Source organism: Ursus arctos, unplaced genomic scaffold (genome assembly GCF_023065955.2).
Source record: "Ursus arctos isolate Adak ecotype North America unplaced genomic scaffold, UrsArc2.0 scaffold_14, whole genome shotgun sequence".
Classification (NCBI taxonomy): Eukaryota; Metazoa; Chordata; class Mammalia; order Carnivora; family Ursidae; genus Ursus; species Ursus arctos.
This window is the reverse complement of record NW_026622808.1, coordinates 2,295,840-2,316,229: the sequence shown is the minus strand read 5'-3', so window position 1 is coordinate 2,316,229 and position 20,390 is coordinate 2,295,840. Positions and strand designations below refer to the sequence as shown.

General features: G+C 53.2%; 1 protein-coding gene across 1 annotated transcript; it reads left to right on the top strand.

The window, feature by feature from the left end:
* The first annotated feature begins 10,160 nt into the window (after nucleotides 1–10,160).
* Nucleotides 10,161–18,031, top strand: ALDH3A1 (aldehyde dehydrogenase 3 family member A1). The gene is made up of 11 exons (XM_057311278.1): nucleotides 10,161–10,179; nucleotides 12,324–12,490; nucleotides 13,947–14,178; nucleotides 14,380–14,465; nucleotides 14,681–14,889; nucleotides 15,105–15,222; nucleotides 15,759–15,900; nucleotides 16,555–16,721; nucleotides 17,056–17,155; nucleotides 17,596–17,726; nucleotides 17,828–18,031. The coding sequence occupies exons 2-11, from the start codon at nucleotides 12,329–12,331 to the stop codon at nucleotides 17,840–17,842; spliced, it is 1,362 nt and encodes a 453-aa protein (XP_057167261.1). The 5' UTR covers nucleotides 10,161–10,179; nucleotides 12,324–12,328; the 3' UTR covers nucleotides 17,843–18,031.
* Nucleotides 18,032–20,390: the final 2,359 nt, after the last annotated feature.

Below are 20,390 nucleotides of genomic sequence, written 5' to 3'. Positions count from 1 at the left end.
TTTGGTTTTGGATTTTTTTGGTTTTTTGGGGGGGTTGTGTTTTTGTGTTTTTTTGTGTGTTTTTTTGTGTGTGTGTGTTTTTTGTTTTTTTTGTTGTTGTTGTTGTTTTGTTTTTTTGAGAGAAAGAGCATGCGTGAGCACAGGGAGAGGCAGAGGAAGAGAGAGAATCCCCAAGCAGACTCCCCACTGAGTGCAGAGCCCATCTTGGGGCTGGATCCCAGGACCCTGAGATCATGACCTGAGCTGAAATCAAGAGTTGGGCACCTGGGACACCTGGGGGGCTCAGTTAATCAAGTATCTGCCTTCAGCTCAGGTCTCGATCCCAGGGTCCTGGGATCAAGTTCTGCGTTGGGCTCCCTGCTCAGCAGGGAGCCTGCTGCTCCCTCTGCCTGTGCTCTCTCTCCGTCAAATAAATATACAAAATCTGTAAAATAAAAATTAAAAAAAAGAGTTGGATGCTTAACTGACTGAGGCACCCAGGTGCCCCACGCTCGGTGGTGTTTTTATTAAATGGTGTTGGCACAACAGGCTAGCCATCTGAAAGAAAATAAACCGGATTTCCGTCTTCATATGTAGAATAATGTCTCGGTGGGCTCGGGGTAAACAATCACATCATAAAAACTCACTAGGACACCTAGAGAATTAGATGAACAAGGGTGATGAACTGGGGGTGGGTGGGCACCTTCCCCATCCAAACTAAGATGCAAGCATTCTAGTTGGCCATATAAAAAACTTCCGAATAGCAAAAGACCCCCTCAGTAAAGTCCGCAGGCAAATGACAGATTAAGTCACTACTAGTCACTCAGACGGCTGGAACCCACAGAGCCAGGAAAAGCACGAAACAGGGCGGAAGAAATGGGCCAAGGAGGGCAGGTCCCAGGGCGTGAATGCAAATCGCCCGTGCATGTGTGAAAAATGCCCCAGCTCACCTGCGGCCAGGAAATAGGGATCCGAAGAACACGGATAAAGCCCTTTGCACCCATCAGGCTGGCAAAACCTCCAACCCGGTCTGACAGCTTCGCTGGCCCGGAACAGGACCGCCTTTGTGGAAAACCATCCGGGGACCCCTATGCAATTGAAGACGCAAATATTCCTGGGAATCTATGACAAAGAAATTAAAAAAAGAAGTTTACCTTCCTGGCCGCCCGCTGGAGGGGTGCTACAGCCGCATCTCAGTGGGGAGGTGAATCCGCGGATGGTAGGAGGGCAGCATCAGGCAGTGGGGAGAGCCGACTGCAGGCATGCAGGGGGAAGGCTGTGTGTCTGGGTGGGAGGGAGGGAGGGAGAGAAGCAGCCGGCTTAGAGGCTGAAGGGTCTATACTAAGGTGGCCAGAGGCAAAGAGCTATTGATCTGCAGTTGACCCTTTTGGACAACGCGATGGGTAGGGGGGTGGTAGGGGAGCCATCCACCTCCCACCCCTGCAGCAGCAAATCCCTGTGTTACTTCTAACTCTGCAAATACTTTACTAACAGCCTGCTATTGACCTGAAGCCTCACCGATAACAGAGTCGATTAACAGGTATTGTGTGTATGTATTAAATACAATATTCTTACAATAAAGGAAGCTAGGGAAAAGAAAATGCTATTAAGAAAATCATAAGGAAGACAAAAAAAAAACATTCACAGTCCGGTAATAGGTCAAAAAAAGAAAAAGCCCCTGTGAATGGACCTGCACAGTTCAAACCCACGTTGTTCAAGAGTCCGCTGTATATTAGCTAGGAAAACAAGAATGTTTGGAGAATAAAATGTCCGCATGAATAAACATTTTTAGCTAACCGAAGCTTACCCTTGCCGGGGGATTATTTTGGAAGAAATTTCACTTTCCAGAGTTCTTCCACGTATGTTTCCGAGTTAGGATCCTACAACTGTTGGAGATTTTGGCACAACTATTTTAAGTGATGGGGGAGATCAGGCCCAGAGAGGGTAGCTATCTTTCCTAGGTCACACAGCTAGAGAGCTGGGAAGCTAGAACTCGTTTCACCCTGCGTGTTGCCTCCAAATGAGATTTTCAAATAAACTTTTTACTTTTGCGAATTTTCGATTTACAGACAACTCGCAAAAAGCTAGTTATACAGAGTTCCTGTAAAGCCTACACTCGGATCAGCTGTTATTAACATGTTTCACTAGTGTGACTCTTCTGTCACAAAATAATGAACCAATGTTGGTGCATTATTAAGGCAATCCGTGCTTTATTTGGATTTCTTGACTTTTTACCTAATGTCCTTTCCTGTCCCAGGAACCCATCCAGAAGACCAGCTTACACTCATTGTCACGTGTCCTTAGACCCCGCTTGGCTCAGACTTCCCTTGCTTTTGATGACCTTGACGGTTTTGAGGAGTACTGGGTCAGGTGTTGAAGTCCCTCCGTTTGGGTTTGTCTTGTGTTTTTCTCGTGGTGAGACTGGGTTCTGAATTTTCCTGGGGGAAGACCACGGAGGTGGAGTGGTCATTTTCATTATGCTAAATCTGGGGGACGTGATGCCGCCATAACTCATCATGGATGACGTTGACCTTGAATGCCTGGGGAGGTGGTGTTCGTTGGGTTTCTCCATGCACAGCCACTCTCCCAACCTGTCCACGCTGTCCTCTTTGGAAGGAAGTCACTGCACACATCCCACGCTTAAGGAGATGGGGGTTACAGGCCACTTTCTTGAGAGGGCATTACCTATCCACGTTATTTTGAATTCTTCTATAAGGGAAATTCCCAAAGGATTTTCAATTCATTTTCCTATTTCAGAGAGTGAAGATACTGAAAATACTATGTTTTCATAGCTTCATTGAGATACAACAACAACGTATTATTCACCCATTTAAGTGTATAATTCAGTGTTTTTAAGGGGTTTTTTAATGCACCCATCACCACAGTCTAATCAGGAATAGTTTTGGTCCCCCTAAAAGAAATTCTCATCCCCACCACCCCCAATCCCCTTCCTCAGCCCTAGGCTGCCCCAATCTACTTTTTGTCCGTGAAGTTGTCTTTCCTGGATGTGTCCAATGAATGGAATCCTATATGATGTAGTCTTGTGTGACTGGCCTCTTTCACTTGGCACAATGTTTACAAGCCACGTCGTGTATCAAAACGTCATTGTTTTGGGGGGCACCTGGTGGCACAGCGGTTAAGCAGGGCGTGATCCTGGCGTGATGGGATCGAGCCCCACATCAGGCTCTTCCGCTATGAGCCTGCTTCTTCCTCTCCCGTTCCCCCTGCTTGTGTTCCCTCTCTCGCTGGCTGTCTCTGTCTCTGTCGAATAAATAAATAAAATCTTAAAAAAAAAAAGTCATCGTTTTTTATGGCTGAATATTATTCCATCGTATGGATAGACCACATGTTGTTTCTCCTTTCATCATGAGTTGATGGACACTTGGGTTGCTTCCACTTTGGGGCGATTATGAAACGTGCCGCTGTAAACATTCACATAGAAGTTTTTCTGTGGACATACGATTTCCTTTCGCCTGGGTATACACCTAGGAGTAGAATTGCCCGGCTCTATGGAAACTCTGTTTACCTCTTTGAGGAACTGCCAGACTGTTCTCCAAGCAACTATGCCATTTTACGTTCCCACCAGCAATATAGGAGGGCTCCTATTTCTCCACATCCTCATCGACATTTGTTATTGTCTGTCTTTGCTTTTTTTAAGGTTTTTTGTTTAAATTCCACTTAGTTAACATAGAGTGTAGTATGAGTTTCGGGTGTTACAATATGGGGATTCGACACTTCTGTACATCACCCCGTACTCATCACAGTAAGTGCCCTCCTTAATCCCCTTCCCCTATTTCATCCCACCTCCCCTCTGGTAACATCAGTGTGTTTATAATTAAGAGTCTGTTTCTTGGTTTCCTCTTTCTCTCTTTGGTTCCGACTTTTGTTCGTTTGTTTCGTTTCTTAAATTCCACACGTAAGTGAAATCATATGGTATTTGTCCCTCACTGACTGATGGATTTTGCCTATGGCATTATGCTCTAGCTCCATCCATGCCGTTGCGAATGGCGAGGTTTCCTTCTTTTTGACGGCTGAGTAATATTCCATCACACACATATGACACATCTTCTTTATCCATTCATCAGTCAATGGACACTTGGGCTGTTTCCATAATTTGGCTACTGTGGATAACACTGGTATAAAAATAAGGTGCATGTATCCCTTTGAATCTGTATTTTTGTGTTCTTTGGGTAAGTACCTGGTAGAGCAATTGCTGGATAGTAGAGTAGTTCTATTTTTACCTTTTTGAGGAACCTCCATACTACTTTATAAAAACAAATAGCCATCTGTGTGCGTATAAAGTGGTATTTCCTTGTACTTTTATTTAAATGTCCTTAATGACTAATGATGGCAAACATCTTTTCATGTGTTTATTGGTTATTTCTATAACCGTTTTGGAGAAGTGTCTGTTCAAACCCTTTGCTCATTTTTAAATTGGGTTCTTTGTCTTTTTATCATTGAGTTTGTAATAGAATATACCTGATTTGCAAATATATTCCCCCATTCTATGGGTTTTCTCTTCACTTTCTTGATGGTATATCTTATACTACACAAGTTTTTAATTTTGTTATAATCCAGTTATCTTCCCCCTTGTGATCATTTGTGCTTTTGGTGTTGTAGCTAAGAAATCATGGCCTAACCCAAAAACGTGAAGATTTGCTCCTATGTTTTCTTGTAGACGTTTTCTATTTTTCGCTCTTACATTTAGGGTGATGATTCATTCAGAGTTAATTTTTGCATATGGTGTGAGGTAAGGGTCCAGTTTCATTCTTTTGCATGTGGATATCCAGTCATCCCAGCACCATTTGTTAGAAAGACTCTTTTTTTCTCATCGAATTGTCTTGGCACCCTTGTGAAAAAGCAACTGGCCATCAATGTAAGGGCTTATTTCTGGATTCTTGGTTCTATTCCATAGACCTATATGTCTCAGTGCTTTGATGCCTGCCAAGCATGAGTTCAAGTCCTGGTTCTGCCACCTTTAAGCTGTGAGAGCCTCATAAGAGCCTCTCTTCCCCTTTCTATAAAATGGGGGTAATAACACGTTTCTTGTAGAATTATGGTTAAAGGTACCATGCCTTCAGTCCCTGGCATACACTAAGTGCTCAATAAACAGTGGCCATCATGATTACAAACAGCCTCAGGCCTGACATGACACTGGCCATTATCTGAGAACGTCATGTTTGCCACTAAAACATTTTATTTGCCGCTTAGAACAATTTCTTGTAAGGTGTTAGGCTGTCACCCTAGCCCCTGGTCAATGAAAAATGTAAACTGAATTCTATGCCGTGTACCAATACGAAATCTCTTACACTCCCATCATTGCCATGAATCTTCCCGGCTTTATTTCATTTTAAAGTATAACTTTGTAAACACATATATGTGCAAATAAATGTATTTATAACATGCAGCCGATGTTAAGCAGTAAAACACGATTTTCTCCCTGCAATTTCTTTTTTTTTTTTTTTTTTTTAAGATTTTATTTATTTATTCGACAGAGAGAGAGACAGCCAGCGAGAGAGGGAACACAAGCAGGGGGAGTGGGAGAGAAGAAGCAGGCTCCTAGCGGAGAAGCCTGATGTGGGGCTCGATCCCAGAACGCTGGGATCATGCCCTGAGCCGAAGGCAGACGCTTAACCGCTGTGCCACCCAGGCGCCCCTCTCCCTGCAATTTCTTAAAGGAATAAATACACGGATCAAACGCAACTCCGGCCAGTGGCCTGTTATTTGTAACTGTTTAAATTAGTGGTTCTCAAACTTTACCTGGAGGCACCAGAATCACCCAGAGGACTTGCTACGACACCAATTGCTGGACCCCACCCCAGCGTGTCTGACTGAGTAGTGGGGGGTGGAGCCTGGGAATCTGCATCTCCAACAGGTTGCCAGGTGATGCTGAAGCCTTTGGTCCAGGGGCCACATTGGAGAAGCACTGACTTAGTCTTGTACTTTTTAAGAAGGTGATGTTAAGGCTTGGGGTCATGAGATAGGTTCCCGGGAGGTGGCATTTGGTCAGGGGGATGAGAGCTGGATCCACCTGCCAGGGCAAGGGTAGACGTTACCGGAGCCCAAAGAGACAACCCAAGAGCCCATTGCATTGTATTCACAGGGGAGATCCTGTTCACCAGGGGAGTCAGCATAACGGTGGGTTCTGCCCACATGGACAACGTATGATGATCAGACATGACACTTGGTCATTTTACAAGAACAGTCAAGTCAACTGTTCTCGAAGGTTCCGTCCGAGGCTCACAGGCTCTGCCCCTTCACGAGGGCATTGTGCATGGGTTTATGTGTCCAACTTGTGGTTTCAAGTTTCTGGAGGTCCCCTCCGGCTCTTGTCACAGGTTTTAGTTCAAGGTTCCAAACCCAAGAGACCTTTCTACCTCCCTCAAGGTACGTCTCTGATGCAGGGGGCACAGTCTCGGCGCAGCTAAGGATCAGAACCCCTTTGTGACAGTGTGTTCTCATCCTGCCCGTGACCTCAGCTGCGTGTGAGACCCTCTTGTGGTTCCCAGGCTGTCCGTCCCTGGCTGCCCCAGCTCAGAAACAAAGCCAGGACTGTTTTCCCCACGGTTTGTGTACGAAGTATTCCCACAGGCGCTGAACATTCACGTCTCTCCCCCTTCCTCTCTAACAGAACGGAGAGACATAACAACCCCACATACTCACCACCGAATTATTTCCCATCTCCTCTTAAAAAGAAAGTGGGTTTTCCCCCCAACAGCTACTCTAACCTACGTGTTCCTTGAAATTTAAGCAAAGTAACTTTAAGCCTATTTTTTTTTATTCATCCAAAAATGTTTTGCTAGGTTTAGGTGAGTTTGCTGGAAATCATCTTGCTAAATGATTGATAATTTCTCTCGGTCTTCGCTTGGACCCTGCCCAGCCCCATTTGCTGATTTGGGATGGTTTGGTACATTGGCCTGTTTCCATTATTCTCTGAGGCCTTCCTATATGCCACACGCTGGGGATGCAGTATTGAACAAAAGCTGAGATCGCGGCTTTCATGGAAATGAGTCTGGGCAGAGGGGGCGGTGGAAGGGGAAAGGACAAGGAGTGAAGAAAAATAATCCACAAAGAATCACGCCAACAAATATATGATTGCAAGTTGTGGCAGGTTCCTGGGAGTAAGGAAGGTATTATTTGGGGGTGAAGGTGGGTCAGAGAAGCTGAAGTCTAAACAGGAGTGAGGGTTATCCTAGTGCACAGTGGAAGAGGAAGTGTTCCAGGGAGCGAGACTTAGCATGTGCAAAGGCCCTGGGGTGGGCCCATTCTAGGACCGCTATTGGACTGCAATCTAGTGAAAATGTTGGAATGTGGTACCAAATGGGGCTGGCAAAGCAGCCAGGAGTCAGACCGTGCAGATCTCAAAGGCCATGGAAGGTTTTTTTCCTCAGAGCAGCAGAAAGCCACTGGAGGATGTCAGCGGGCAGAGAGATGGTCTTCCTTGCCCAAAAGTCCCTCTGTCGGTGTTTGGAGAAGGTACCATAGAGAGGTGTGCAGGGACTCAGGAGAGCAGACAGGTGGCCATGCCAGTGGCTCCGGAGAGAGCGCGTAACCATCTGGGCATTGGGTTGGAGTAGCGGGGTGAAGATTAAAAGCTAAAAACCATGCATCCGCCATGCCGTCTGGGACAAGTCAAGCTCAGGGCAGGACCGCAGCTCTTCACCAACAAGAATCTAAGGTTTTTGTTTGCCATGGATTTAAACCAGGTTCAAGGCTCCTTGCTCCGTGACCGGGACAAAGGCTGCTACTTCTAACGAGAGCAGCAGCACCCAGCATGTGCACAAGACTCTCCGCGTGTGCCCGGCACTGTTTGGCATCGTGGCCCGCCCTTGCTCCTTCCAGTTGCTTCCATGGTTCTCCTCGGGGAGGTCAACGTCTTGCTAAAAGATGAAGGAGGAAATGAGAGGGATGAAGGCGGCTTAAAGCCACGAAGGCTGCCGAGGAGTCTCATGGAAGGCGGGTGGACCCAAGGACCAGAACGCGGGGGGCCTGGGGGGCTCATGTCTCTGTTTCTTTCCACCTGGTTTTTCAGATGAGGAAACTGAGGCCCAGAGAGACTACCTAGCGTGTCTAAGGACATGTAGCCGTAGTGTTCGGCAGTCCGGTGAACACTTCCACTGAATACAGCGGAGCTGACAATCAGACCTCAGCGGGGTGGGGGGCCGGGGGGGCCGGGGAACTGGGGAGCAGACAGGGCGGACCATGTCTGCAGGGAGCGGCGGTCATGATGAATCCGTTCCAGTGGCCTTGGGCCTTGCAGCCTGCCCTGCACTCAATGTCCAATTCCCAGGAGAGCGTGGGGGCCCCGTGCCCCCTGGCTAGGCTGCAACGGAGCACCCTGGGGACTAGCTCACCGGCAAGGGGTCATCTGCAAAGATGGTCAGGTGCCACCACCAGGAAAGCAAGGGGGAGGAGGCCTGGTGCACCCCCCTGGTGACTTTCCATCTCAGAGCATGCCCCCACCTTCCACCCACTACCAGCTCAGCCCTCCCCGCGCCCCCCCACCAACCCCAGGCACCAAATCCTGCCCGTGTTTCCTCTTGCTATTCTGGAAGGTTTCCCACTCTGCCAGTCTGGGTTGGGGTCCTGTCATCCCTTGCCTGCCTTCGTACCAGCCGCAGCTTCTATTCCGGACCTCATCGAGACTGGGCCCTATCCAGAGCCATCCTCGAGAAACAAGGTCTGATTCTGATAACGCTGTGATAAGCTCCTCCATGCCCGCCCAAACCCACAGCCTGCCCGGCCCCCAGGGCCTCCATGCGCCCCTTGCCCCTCGAGCCTCATCCACCCCTCACCTCCTGCTGGCAACAGCGGGCACATCACAGCTTGTGATTAATTGCAAAGGTTGCATGACCTTGTTCACGGCCTCTGTGCCTTCGCTTTTGCTGTTCCAAGCCCTCCCGCTGTTCCTTGCCTGAATACCCCTCACTCAGCACAGACGCCGGCCCCTCCCGTGGCCCCCTCATCCCCATCCCTCTAACGTCTTGTGCATGTTCCAGCTGCTACGGTTTTCGTATTGTTTTGGAATGTTCTGTTCATTCCATTGTTCGGCAAATATTTATTGAACAGCTCCTATGTGCCAGACGCTATGTGACGATAATGGCAGTGAGCAAACCAGCTTCTAGCTGGAGGGCAACAGGGAGCAAAGGAAATAAGTAGACAAGTAGCATTTGGGGGCAATGAATGTTCTGGAAAGAAAGAAAATGGAGGAAGAAGACCAAAAGTAGGTATCCGGGGCAGGGTCTCCTAGGCAGGGAGGGGAAGGGCCAGAACACATCCCCAGGGGCTTGTAGGCCCCCGGCGGAGACCTTGTGCTTTCATCTCAGTGAAACGGGAAGCAAGGGCCCCTGAATGCTGGTTGGAGAAGACCCTGCATGTGGGAAAGGGCAGCAGAAGTCTGGTTGGGAGGAGGCCAAGTGTCTGGGGGGCAGGACAGGTGTGAGAAGCGGCAGGAAGTAACGTCTGCCCCCTTCCCTGTTGGGTGGCACAGAGGGGGCGCCCTGCAACCCTCTGACAAAGAGCAAAGGAAGGGGCTTCCTGATGCCTTCCTTCCCAAGCATCTCTGGTTTCCTGGGTCACCACACAGAGGGAGAGGCCAGGCCGTCGTTCCTGGCTCTTGGCCTCGTCTCCGCTGTTCAACAGGAGGGCAGATCCGCACAGGGAAAGCAGGGAAAAGCCCCCGGCCTGTAGTGCCTCTGTGGGGCCCTGACCGCCGTGCACATGGCCGAGAGGTGAGGGGGACGCGTTCTGGGGCAGCTGCGTGCGCGCTCGCCGTGACTCACGCCGCACCCTCTGCCGACCTTACATAACGGGGACACTGGGAGCACAGCCTCTGGCAGTTCGGAAATCTGGGAGAGTTACTTGCCAGGCTGAATCAATCAGGGCCCCCTTGCCCCGGGCAGACACAGAGGCTCCTTTTGAAGATTGGATGGGAGCCCCACCCAAGCCTTCACAGACGCATTCTTGCATTTCAGAAGAGAAAAAAATAAACAACCCAAGGCCTAATCCCCAAAGCTGGGGCTCAGAGGAAGTAGAGGTCCGTTAGCTAGACCCAGATTTGAGCACTGTTCTGTTCTTGTTACCCACACTTCCTGGGCAGGGACTCCCAGGCCAAGTGGGCGGGAAGAAGGGCCCTTAAATGTGTCCCCTCTGGGCTGCTCCTTCCAGAAGCTCAAGCCGCTAGGAAAGGCCGTGTCAAAGGTAATCTTCTCCCCACCCCTCCATCCCATCCCCAGACCCCGTTCTTTTTTTTTTTTTCCTAGGTGAGACTATCCAGTGTCTTTCGGCCTCACTTTGCTCATTTGTAAAGTGGACTCCTAACACTTCCTTCTTCCTGGGCACTGCCATGGAGTTTTTGTGAGGATCAAAGGGGATGCTTGAGGGGGACACCTGGGGGCAAAGTCGGCACAGGTGAGGCGGGTGGGATGCAGGGCTGTGGGGAGGTGGACTGGTCCAGGGAAAAGAATTCCGTCAGCTCTCCTTAGGGTGCCAGGTGCTAAGTTAGATGCTCTCCAGCTCCATTAATCTCTGTACTGAGAGGCGATGCCATTATTAATGCTGTCCACAGAGGGGGCTCCTTCCCACATACCGCAGAGTTCTGAGTGCTGGACCTGAGTCACACCGGCCTCTTCCACCCCAGGCCGCCCAGCCTTGGTGGCCGATGGCCAGAGCCTGCTGCCCTGGTTTGACCCCCCAAGTCTGAGGAGGGAAGCAGGACCCTCCTGAGGGCTGCGGGGTGTCCTGTCCTCAGGACAGGGGTTGTAGAGCTTTGTGGCTGGGGTCGTGGTCGGCTCGGGTGCCCTGGATGCCAGCAGGGACCCTCCTCTCTGGGCAGAACCCCTGGGGTGGGGGTCAGCACCGTGGACAGGGAAGGCAGTGGAAGCTACCAGAAAACACTTGCTGGAATTTGAGCAGGATTACACACACACACACACACACACACACACACACGGCTATTTCCATTTTGCAAAATATATATATATATATACCATATATACATACATTTACATACATGCATATATAGTCTCTACAGTGTATACAATTTGTTTTGCAAAGTAGAAATAGCCTTATTGTGGCTTTTTCCCCTGATACTAGAACTTACGCAGTGTCTGAAAGTCCTGGGCTAGCTGTGGTCGGGACGGTAAGGAATCGCTGAGGGAAAAGGGAGAAGGGAGGCTTTTTCTACCATGGGCACGTGTTACCTAGCCAAAAAGTTACAAAACGTTTTTAAAAATGCAAGCTCGTTGCAAAAGAAGTCAAACACCACAGACGATGATGAACGCAAAGATCGCGACCAATTCCACCCCCACCTGTCATCACCGTGTTGGGGGTTATCCTTCCGGTCTTTTCTCGCGTGTGCAAGAGCACACGTACACACACGCGTGCACACACGCCTCTAGGCACATGCCTAGTGTCCCTGCTGTTCTGTAACCTGTTTTCTTTCTTATGTCTCGTGCTTATGCCTCATGCCTGAGATACACCCAGCTCTACCTCCCTCCTAAATCCTGCACAATCATCCATTGTCTAAGTGCCGCGTCCTTCATTTCCGTTGCTGATGGCCTTTTACGATGTTCCCAGTATCTCTGTGTTGTAGCAACCTTGATGACCTTGCTTATTCATGGATGTCCAGGAATGCTGTGATTTCTGTAAGCTCCTGAATGCGGACCTGCAGTGTCATAGAGAAACACAAGCCATCCCCGTTTGCAAGCATGGTTTCTTACACCGGTAGCAGGAATCCCCTCCGCAGTTCTGTGAGGAGCTCTGAAGCTCCAAGAGACTTCTGCTGGCTGGCACTCTGGGTCTCTCAGGTGTTACAGGCGCGCTCTGGTTTAAAGACCAAGCCCGCTTCCACCTGTAGAGCAATCGGGCTTTTGCAAACAGTCGCAGAGCCAGAAAGATGGCGCAGGTAGGCTGATGCTGGGTCTTCTTTAACCAGCTGGCCGATCTCACCCGGAAAGGGGCCTGGCTGGGTGCGCAGAGCTCTTGGAGTGTGTGCCTGGCAGTGTCTCCAGCCTTTGCAAGCGGGCAGAGGTGGGAGGGGGCTTGGGAGATGCCAGGAAGGGCCTATCCTAGCCCACTGCCGGGAACTCACCGTAAGCAATCAGGGTCGCGTGTCATTGCTTCCTGGCCCTCCCTGCAGATGCGTTTGTCCTCAGCTCAGGGGTTATTGAGAGGGCCAGAGGGTCCGGAGGGACATCTGGGTTAGGGAGCGGAGAAGGCAAACAGGTGCCATGTTTCCAGCGCCCCCGGGGAGATCTTCCTCTTCCTAGAAAATTAACGCGGTGGAGGAGCAATGAGAGTGCTACCCCTGCAGCCCCCAGGTCCAAGGTGCTCTCTCCCCCCAGGCACCATGAGCAAAATCAGCGAGGTCGTGCAGCGGGCCAGAGCCGCTTTCAGCTCGGGCAAGACCCGCCCGCTGCAGTTCCGGATCCAGCAGCTGGAGGCGCTGCGGCGCATGATCAAGGAGCACGAGAAGGACATCGTGGGCGCGCTGACCGCCGACCTCCACAAGGTGCGCCCCCCACACCCCCAGCCAACAGCCCGGAGGCGTGGGACAGCGACAGGAAGGGTCGCTGCTCGCGTTTGGGACTTCTGCTGCGCACCTGGCGCTCTGTGCCCAGCTCTCGCCTAGAACCGCCCCTAGTCCTCAAAGCACGCGGCCTGTGGTGAACTCTTTTACGGAGAGGGGAAAGTGCAGCTCAAACCATCAGATGCTGAAACGGGGCGCTCAGGCCTCTCCTTCCAACCCATTCCGAGCCCCAAGTTCCCCCGCAGCCCAGCGCAGGGGCCGGCAGCTCCTTTCCCCCATCTGCCTGCCATTCCCTCCTGGCTTCGCTTCCCTCTCCACCCAGCCCGGGGCACCAGGCCACCGTTTATAACCATGTCCTGCGGACAGGACACCCCGCAGCCCTGAGCCCCGTGCAGGGCCACCTGGTTCCCCCACCACCACCAGCAGAACATCCCAGTTCGGCATCCCAAAGAGCACCCCACTCTGCAGGGTATCCTCCCTGCCTCCCTACCCATCCCTCACCCTGAGCAAAATCAGACACCTCCCAATTCTCAAACGCTTCACCTTGCTGCCCCCAAGTCGCCTGGCCCTGCTCCCACAGTTTGGTTTTGCCTTGGAGAAGAGCAAAGAAGGGGTTACGTGGATCTCATCCCCCTCCTGTGCTGGGCCCCATGTTGTTGCATTTTTAAATCTCTGGCTCCTCATTTTAAAACAAAAACTTCACACCTTCTGTTTTGCCCTTTCACAGCCAAAGTTCATGGAAGAGTTGTGCCTTCTGCCGCCTTCTCCTCCTTTTTCCTCACCCCTGCACAATGCCTTCCTCCCCAGCCACTCCGGGAGGATCCCTTGAACCCTCTCCTCACTCCCTCCCCTGCCAAGGGTCTCTTGGATTTTGTCCTCTCTGGCAGTCTTTTTCCTGTACCTGTGTCTTCAAGCTGGGCTTCTTAGGGCTCTATCCTGGGTACAAGTCTCATTTCAATCTGTAAGCGTTCCTGGACACACTTCCGCTCGGTTCTCCTCACCCATTAATGACCTTCAAATCACTGCCGAGGTCTGAGGTCCCCTCGGGCACCATGAACTTGGCATGTCCAAACCAGCCTGGGCCCCCGACAGTCAGAAAGGGACCTTCGCTGCCCCCCCCGCCCAGTGCCAAATCCTCAGCTCAGCTTGCACCTCTACTGTGTGCTTTCTCTGGCCCAGGCCCCTGGCCTGGGGGCCTCTGGTGAACACCCCCATCACCCTGGCAGCTGAACATACCAAGCTGTGTCCTATACCCAGCAGTCCCGTGAGGTCCAGATCACGCTCCCATTTTTCAGAGCAGGAGGCTGAGGTTGGGAGAGGGTAGGCAGCTCAGTCAGGGTCCCAAATTTAGGGAACAGTGTGCCAGGACCACAGCCAAGCCCCGGGGACTCCCTCGATCTTCGACCTGTGAGCTCACACAGAGCCGTCTCCACCGCAGAATGAATGGAATGCGTACTACGAGGAGGTGGTGTATGTCCTGGAAGAGATCGAGTACGTGATCAAGAAGCTTCCCGAGTGGGCTGCGGACGAGCCCGTGGAGAAGACTCCCCAGACCCAGCAGGACGAGTGTTACATCCACTCGGAGCCCCTGGGCGTGGTCCTCATCATCGGCACCTGGAACTACCCCTTCACCGTCACCATCCAGCCCATGGTGGGCGCCATCGCTGCGGGTACGTGGGCCCCGTTTCAGGAGGGAGTCGCCAGGGATCACTGCCCCACCCCTGCTGAGTGTGGCCAGAGATCGGGCGGGGAGCTCAGGCCTGGGGGAAGATGGAGCCCTGGGGTCAGGTCGTGGTCTGATGGACACAGAACGGATGGGGCTCCAGCTTGGTCCCTGGGAGGGCAGGACTCTGACTCCGTGTGCTCTGCAGGGAACGCAGTGGTCACCAAGCCCTCGGAGCTGAGTGAGAACATGGCGAACCTGCTGGCCACCATCATCCCTCAGTACCTGGACAGGGTGAGGTGCTCTCCGGGTCTTTGGGGGTTGAGAAACAGTGCATTTTTGCAGCAAGACGCTAAGCCTTGGGTTGGGCCAAGGATAGCTGGCCTCTCCCATGGAGGTGAATGGAGTCCCGGTGTCAGGAGAGGGGGGCTATTTGATGGTGGCTGGCTGGCCAGGGTGAGGAGGGGTCGTGGTCTTTCCCGAGCCTCGTCTCTCTCCTCGCGTGGAAGGACCTGTACCCGGTGATCAATGGGGGCGTTCCCGAGACCACAGAGATGCTGAAGGAGAGGTATGACCATATCCTGTACACTGGGAACACCGCCGTGGGAAAGGTCATCATGATGGCCGCAGCCAAGCACCTGACCCCCGTGACGCTGGAGCTGGGGGGCAAGAACCCCTGCTATGTGGACAAGGACTGCGATCTGGACATCGCCTGCAGGTGAGGGGCGCGCCACCTGTCGTGCTGGAGGGAGCCTTCCAGCTCCCGCCGACCGCAGTCTTGCTCTGACTCTGGGCAGCTTCTGCCCACCTGAGAGCTCTCCTCCCGAGCTCAGCCCCGTGTGCCTCGATCCGGAGCTGACGGAATAAGATGCTTGTCTGGGGGAGCCGCGCGGGCCTTGCGGCGGAATGCAATCGAATCTGGAATTTTCACAGACGCATCGCCTGGGGGAAATTCATGAACAGCGGCCAGACCTGTGTGGCCCCGGACTACATCCTCTGTGACCCCTCCATCCAGAACCAAATTGTGGAGAAGCTCAAAAAGTCCCTGAAAGTGAGTGTGGGCCCCGGGGCTGAGTGAGGGAGAGGCTGCAAGGCGGTGAGGTGGGTCTAGACTTTAGAAAACACTGGATTTTTTTTTTTCTGATCCTAAAAGTAATCTACACTCACTGTAGATAATTTGGAAAAAGTTTATAAAGAATAAAGCGTAAGGCAAAAAAATAAAATAAAATAAAATAAAATAAAATAAAATAAAATAAAATAAAATAAAATGAAAAAGCTCCAGCCAGAAACCCACCACCCCAAGACAATCACTGCTAACTTGTTGGTATGTTCCCTCCCATCTCCTTTCTGTGAGTGCACACATTTGATCATATCACAATGTCCACACAACTGTGCGTATATTTCTTTCAAATAATGCTATCTCGCAGCAATTCATATGCCGTGAACGTTTGGAGCACCCCAGATGTCATGGCAGCCCGCAGTTGGGTGGTGCCCTCCCCCGTGCTCCCAGGCCAAGGTCACCTCTCAGCCAACGGCCATAATGAAGGTCCGCATCCTGACCTGAAGCCTGCGTCGTCTTCTCTACAGGAGTTCTATGGGGAGGATGCCAAGAAGTCCCGTGACTATGGAAGGATCATTAACTCCCGGCATTTCCAGAGGGTGATGGGCCTGATGGAGGGCCAGAAAGTCGCCTACGGAGGCACTGGGGACGCGGCCACCCGATACATAGGTGAGTGTGCTCGCCCTTGGTAAGAGCACCCCCCCCCCCAATCCCTCACCCCTGCCGTGGCTGCCAGGGTCCCCGCATGTTGGTGGCGAGTGGGCACAGCTCCTTGGGGAGCAGACACAACCCAGTGGGCCTGCGGTGGGCTCTGGGGCTGTCGGCAGGGAGGGGCTGGGCCTGACTCCTGCGACACCTAGCCCCAGCCCAGAAGCCCTCCGCCCACAAGGCTTGGAGGGCAGCTTCCTCTCCTCCCCACCCCTGCGGCATCCTCAGGGGATCCGGACCACAAGACCACAAGAGCAACAAGAGCCGAGTTGGAGGGGCCCCCAGGGCCTAGGCTTGAAGGTTACTAGAGGTGACCCCACTTTGCCCCCAGTTTGGCGGGGAATGAAGAGCTTGGCAGGGGCTCAGGTGGCCGGCAGGGCACAGTGCCCACCCCCTCGCAGTGTGGACCCTGTGACCCCTCCGCATCTAGGTTACACACAGTTCTCCCCGTGGTCTGCGGGGCTGGAGCCCCGGCAGGTGGAGGCCTCGTCAGTGCCCCGCCCGAGCCTCGGCAGCCTCACCTGAACAGGAACGGAAGGAAGACGCTAGATGCCCAGGCTGCCAGGCGGGTGGGGGCCTCGGCAGCGGCTGACTCTTGCTTGTTTCCTGTCTCAGCCCCCACCATCCTCATAGACGTGGACCCCCAGTCCCAGGTGATGCAGGAGGAGATCTTCGGGCCCGTGATGCCCATCGTGTGCGTGCGGAGCCTGGAGGAGGCCATCCAGTTCATCAGCCAACGCGAGAAGCCCCTGGCTCTCTACGTGTTCTCTCTAAACGACAAGGTGGGCCTGGGGTGCCCTCCCCCCGGGGTCCTGGGGTTCCCGACGTGGCATCACATGAGCTGGATCCAGGGGTCCACGGACCCGGGTTCAGATCCCAGCTTCAGTGCTCGCTGCTGTGTGACCTTGGGCAAGTCACTTAACCTTCCTGAGCCCCTTTCTCAGCTCTGAAACCAGTCGTTTCCCACAAAGTGCTTGACACCTGGGGAGAGTGGGGGACCCCGACTGGGGTTCCACCAGCTTGGCCCCTGAGGCTCTGGGATGCGCCGAGACAGTGTGGGGAGGGGCCTGGGGTGCCCCAGGAAGGAGACTGAGGGGGGGCTGGGTGCTGTTGCAGGTGATTAAGAAGGTGATTGCAGAGACATCGAGCGGTGGGGTGACGGCCAATGATGTCATCGCCCACATCTCTGTGCACTCCCTGCCTTACGGGGGTGTGGGTGAGTCTGGGGCTGAGCTCACTGCCACCTGCCCCCTACAGATGCCCCCCCTCCCCAGCCCTGGCATGGGAGTTCAGGAGAGGCCAGGGCTGCCCTGGGCCTCAGACCCCCATGAAACTCCCCCGTGTGGGCCTCTGGCTCCCGCCATCACATCCACCAACCATGTTTGACCTTGAGACCCTAGAGACCCCCTGGTACACCAGGCCTGCTTCACGGAGACCCTGAGAGAGGGGACACAGGTCGGAGGTCACACAGCTCTCTGGTGGCAGCGTTGAAACCGAACTCTTAGGAGCACTCTCCATTGTTCCCAGTCAGGACTCCCTGGGGGGTGCTCCCGGGCTCGGCCACCCCTGGGAGGCTCAGAGAAGGGGTGCATGAGGGTTGCAGGCATGGGCTGGGGGTCTCAGGCCACCCGGGGCTGAGCCGGCTCCCCCTTGCAGGGAACAGCGGCATGGGATCCTACCACGGCAAGAAGAGCTTTGAGACCTTCTCCCACCGCCGCTCCTGCCTGGTGAGGCCTCTGCTGAATGATGAGTCCTTCAAAGCCAGATACCCCCCGAGCCTGGCCAAGGTGAGAGGCGGGGGAGAGGCTGTCCTGGAGAGGAGGCTGCTGGGAGCCACTGGGCCCATGCAGGACACGCACCTTCCTGTCCCCTTGTGTCCTCTTCACAGATGACCCGTCACTGAAGTGGACCTGGCCTCCCCGTGCTGCACCCCTCCCCTCTCTGTCCAGCCCTAGGAGGATTGTTCCTGGAGCCCCCGTCTTGCTCCTCTGTGGATCAGTGCATGCCCCCACTCCTATCTGGGCCCTGGGCTTCCCTTCCCCAAGTCCCCGCCGCCCCTTTGCTGGACAGAGAGAGATCAATAAAAGTTCACCAGCCGGACAAGTGTGTGTGTGTGTGTGTGTGTGTGTGTGTGTGTGTGTATGCTTCCTTTGCAGCCCCTCCCCCATCCTCTCCAGTCCCATCCCCCACCCCCGCCAGTTCTCATCTTGACTCGCAGTGAAGGCCTCCCCAAAGTCCCAGCATTGGTCCCCGGGGGCCTGAGGGGGGAGGCACTCGTGTCCGGGAGACATTAATCTTGCCTCTAGATGATGGGAGTCAGCCCCATTTCCAGAGTGTATCCAGTGAAGGGGGGACCAAGGAGGCTGTCTTGATGGCAAATGGCTCAGAAACTGCAGGCCAACGTGCTCCTCTCAAATGAGGCTTGACCCCTAGGTCAGGGGTCCCTCGGTGAGACCACGCAGTCAGCAACATGAACCCCCTTGGTGATTTCTGAGGGCAGCTCCAGGGCAGGAGGTCCCGGAAGCCAGGTCGGCCTCCCAGGACCCACAGGGCCTGACAACTCTTGGCCAGGCAGCATCTGAGCCCAGGATTCTGGCCTTAGAGGCCCGAAGAGCGAGGACAGGGTCCAGGGAGGATGGACTGAAGCAAAAGCCAAGACTCAGCCCAGCCTGGCCAGCAGGTGCATGGGGGTGCGCTGGGGAGGGACCTGCCGGGGCCAGCCTGCCTGGTTTACAAGCTGGCGGCGGGTAGTAATGCGTGGGGCTGGGCCGCCCTGCGGGATAAATGTGGGGGCGCTCACAGGAGTCTTCACGGTGAAAGCAGAGTCAGTCAACAGCTGTACCCGGCCCTGCGCCCAAGTGTCCCTGCTCCCAACCAAGGCCAGCCCTCCACTGGGCCTGGGACCACTGCCTCTCTCAACCTTGCCTGCTCCTGACCTTGACTCGCGTCATTAACCCCCTTCGTCTCCCTCACTGGTCCCCCATTCTGTGCTGGATCCTTCCTAGTCTCTAGTATCTCACATCTTATTTACCCTCCCCCCAAACCCAAATACAACCCCAAATAAAAGCCATTAACCTGTACCCGTGCTTTGTCCCCTCTACTAAGGGAAGGGGAGGGGGGCCAGGTAGACAATGAACCATCACGTATCATTTGCATGTTCCCTGCGTGCACCATTATTTTGCAAATACCCCGATAATTGAATAATAACAAAATCAAAATCCTCTCAAAGCCCCCTGCCCCTCTAGTCAACTGCCTCGTTTCTCCCCTGTCCTTCTCAGCAACGCTGGACAGAAGGTCGCCTGCTCTTGGATAGCACTTTGCTTCCATACCCCTTGATCCGGCCAGGTGTCACCTCTACTCTGCTGAAACTCCTCTTGCCGGGACACCAGCAAGTGGGCTGACTGGCCATCCCATCACCCCATCAGCCTCCCTGGCCCCACTGCCGGACCACCCCTCCTTCCAACGCTCTCTCACCTCTGGGGTCCTGGGACTCCACACCTCCATGCTCCTTCTACCCTCTTCCCCAATTGGAAGTCAATGATTCCAGCCCTGAGCTCTTGACTCATTAATTTAACTGCCTACCTGACCCATGAACTTGGATTCTTAATAGGAACGTAACGCTAGCAGCCCAGGACAGACTCTTGATTTCCGTCTAAGCCAACGTGGCATCATTGTCAGGAGGAGTTCTCAAGCCAAAACTCAGGAGGCATGTTTGATTCCCTGCTTTCCTCTAGGGCCAAGAGCTAACAAGGCCCCCCAAGGGGGTGCCTCCAGCTGGTACCCACATCAGTCCTGCTCGGTATTTTCACCATCACGCCCCTGGGCTAAGTACCATGGAAAGTGGTACCATTGAGTGGTCTTTCTTCTGCTCTTGAGGCAGAAGACTCAGGTCAGATTCAGAGGACTCCAGGTCATTCTTCCCTGAAGAGCCAGATGAGATTCCTAGAACCAAAATCAGATCATGCCACTGTAAGAGCAAATAATTAGAAAAAGAGGCTTCGACCCCCCCCCCCCCGTCAATTATAAAGGAATGGATTTTTCTCCCCTAGTAAATAAAGACTGACTTCTGAAAATTTGTCATTGTATGTTCTTTCTCTGCCTCTCTGAAACCCGTGGAAATGCTTCTAAAAGCTAAAAAAGCCTCTAGCCAGCTTAGTAAGTCAGGAGCTCCTTCTCAAGACCTGGGAGTCGCCATTTTGAAAGGAGAACACCCGGGGAAACAGCGCCCCCTATCGCCTCAGGTTGGAGCCGCACTTGGCCAGGACTTGGCTCCAAGGTGCAACCCTACAAGTTGCAACCCTACCTACCTACCTACCTCCTGTCCTAAGACAGACGTTTGTCCCCTGGAGGAAGCCTATTATCCCAGATAGTGTTCCCAAGTACCATGTGAAGTTAGGATGAACTCTGTGTGACCCATGGTGCTGTCGAGTCCTCTTATCTAGTTCTCCTTC

Coding starts and splice junctions, on each gene's coding strand:
- ALDH3A1 (XM_057311278.1), top strand. CDS start 12,329: ATGAGCAAAATCAGCGAGGTCGTGCAGCGGGCCAGAGCCGCTTTCAGC. Junction 14,466..14,680: donor TCCCTCAGTACCTGGACAGG/GTGAGGTGCTCT, acceptor CTCGCGTGGAAG/GACCTGTACCCGGTGATCAA. Junction 15,223..15,758: donor AGCTCAAAAAGTCCCTGAAA/GTGAGTGTGGGC, acceptor TCTTCTCTACAG/GAGTTCTATGGGGAGGATGC.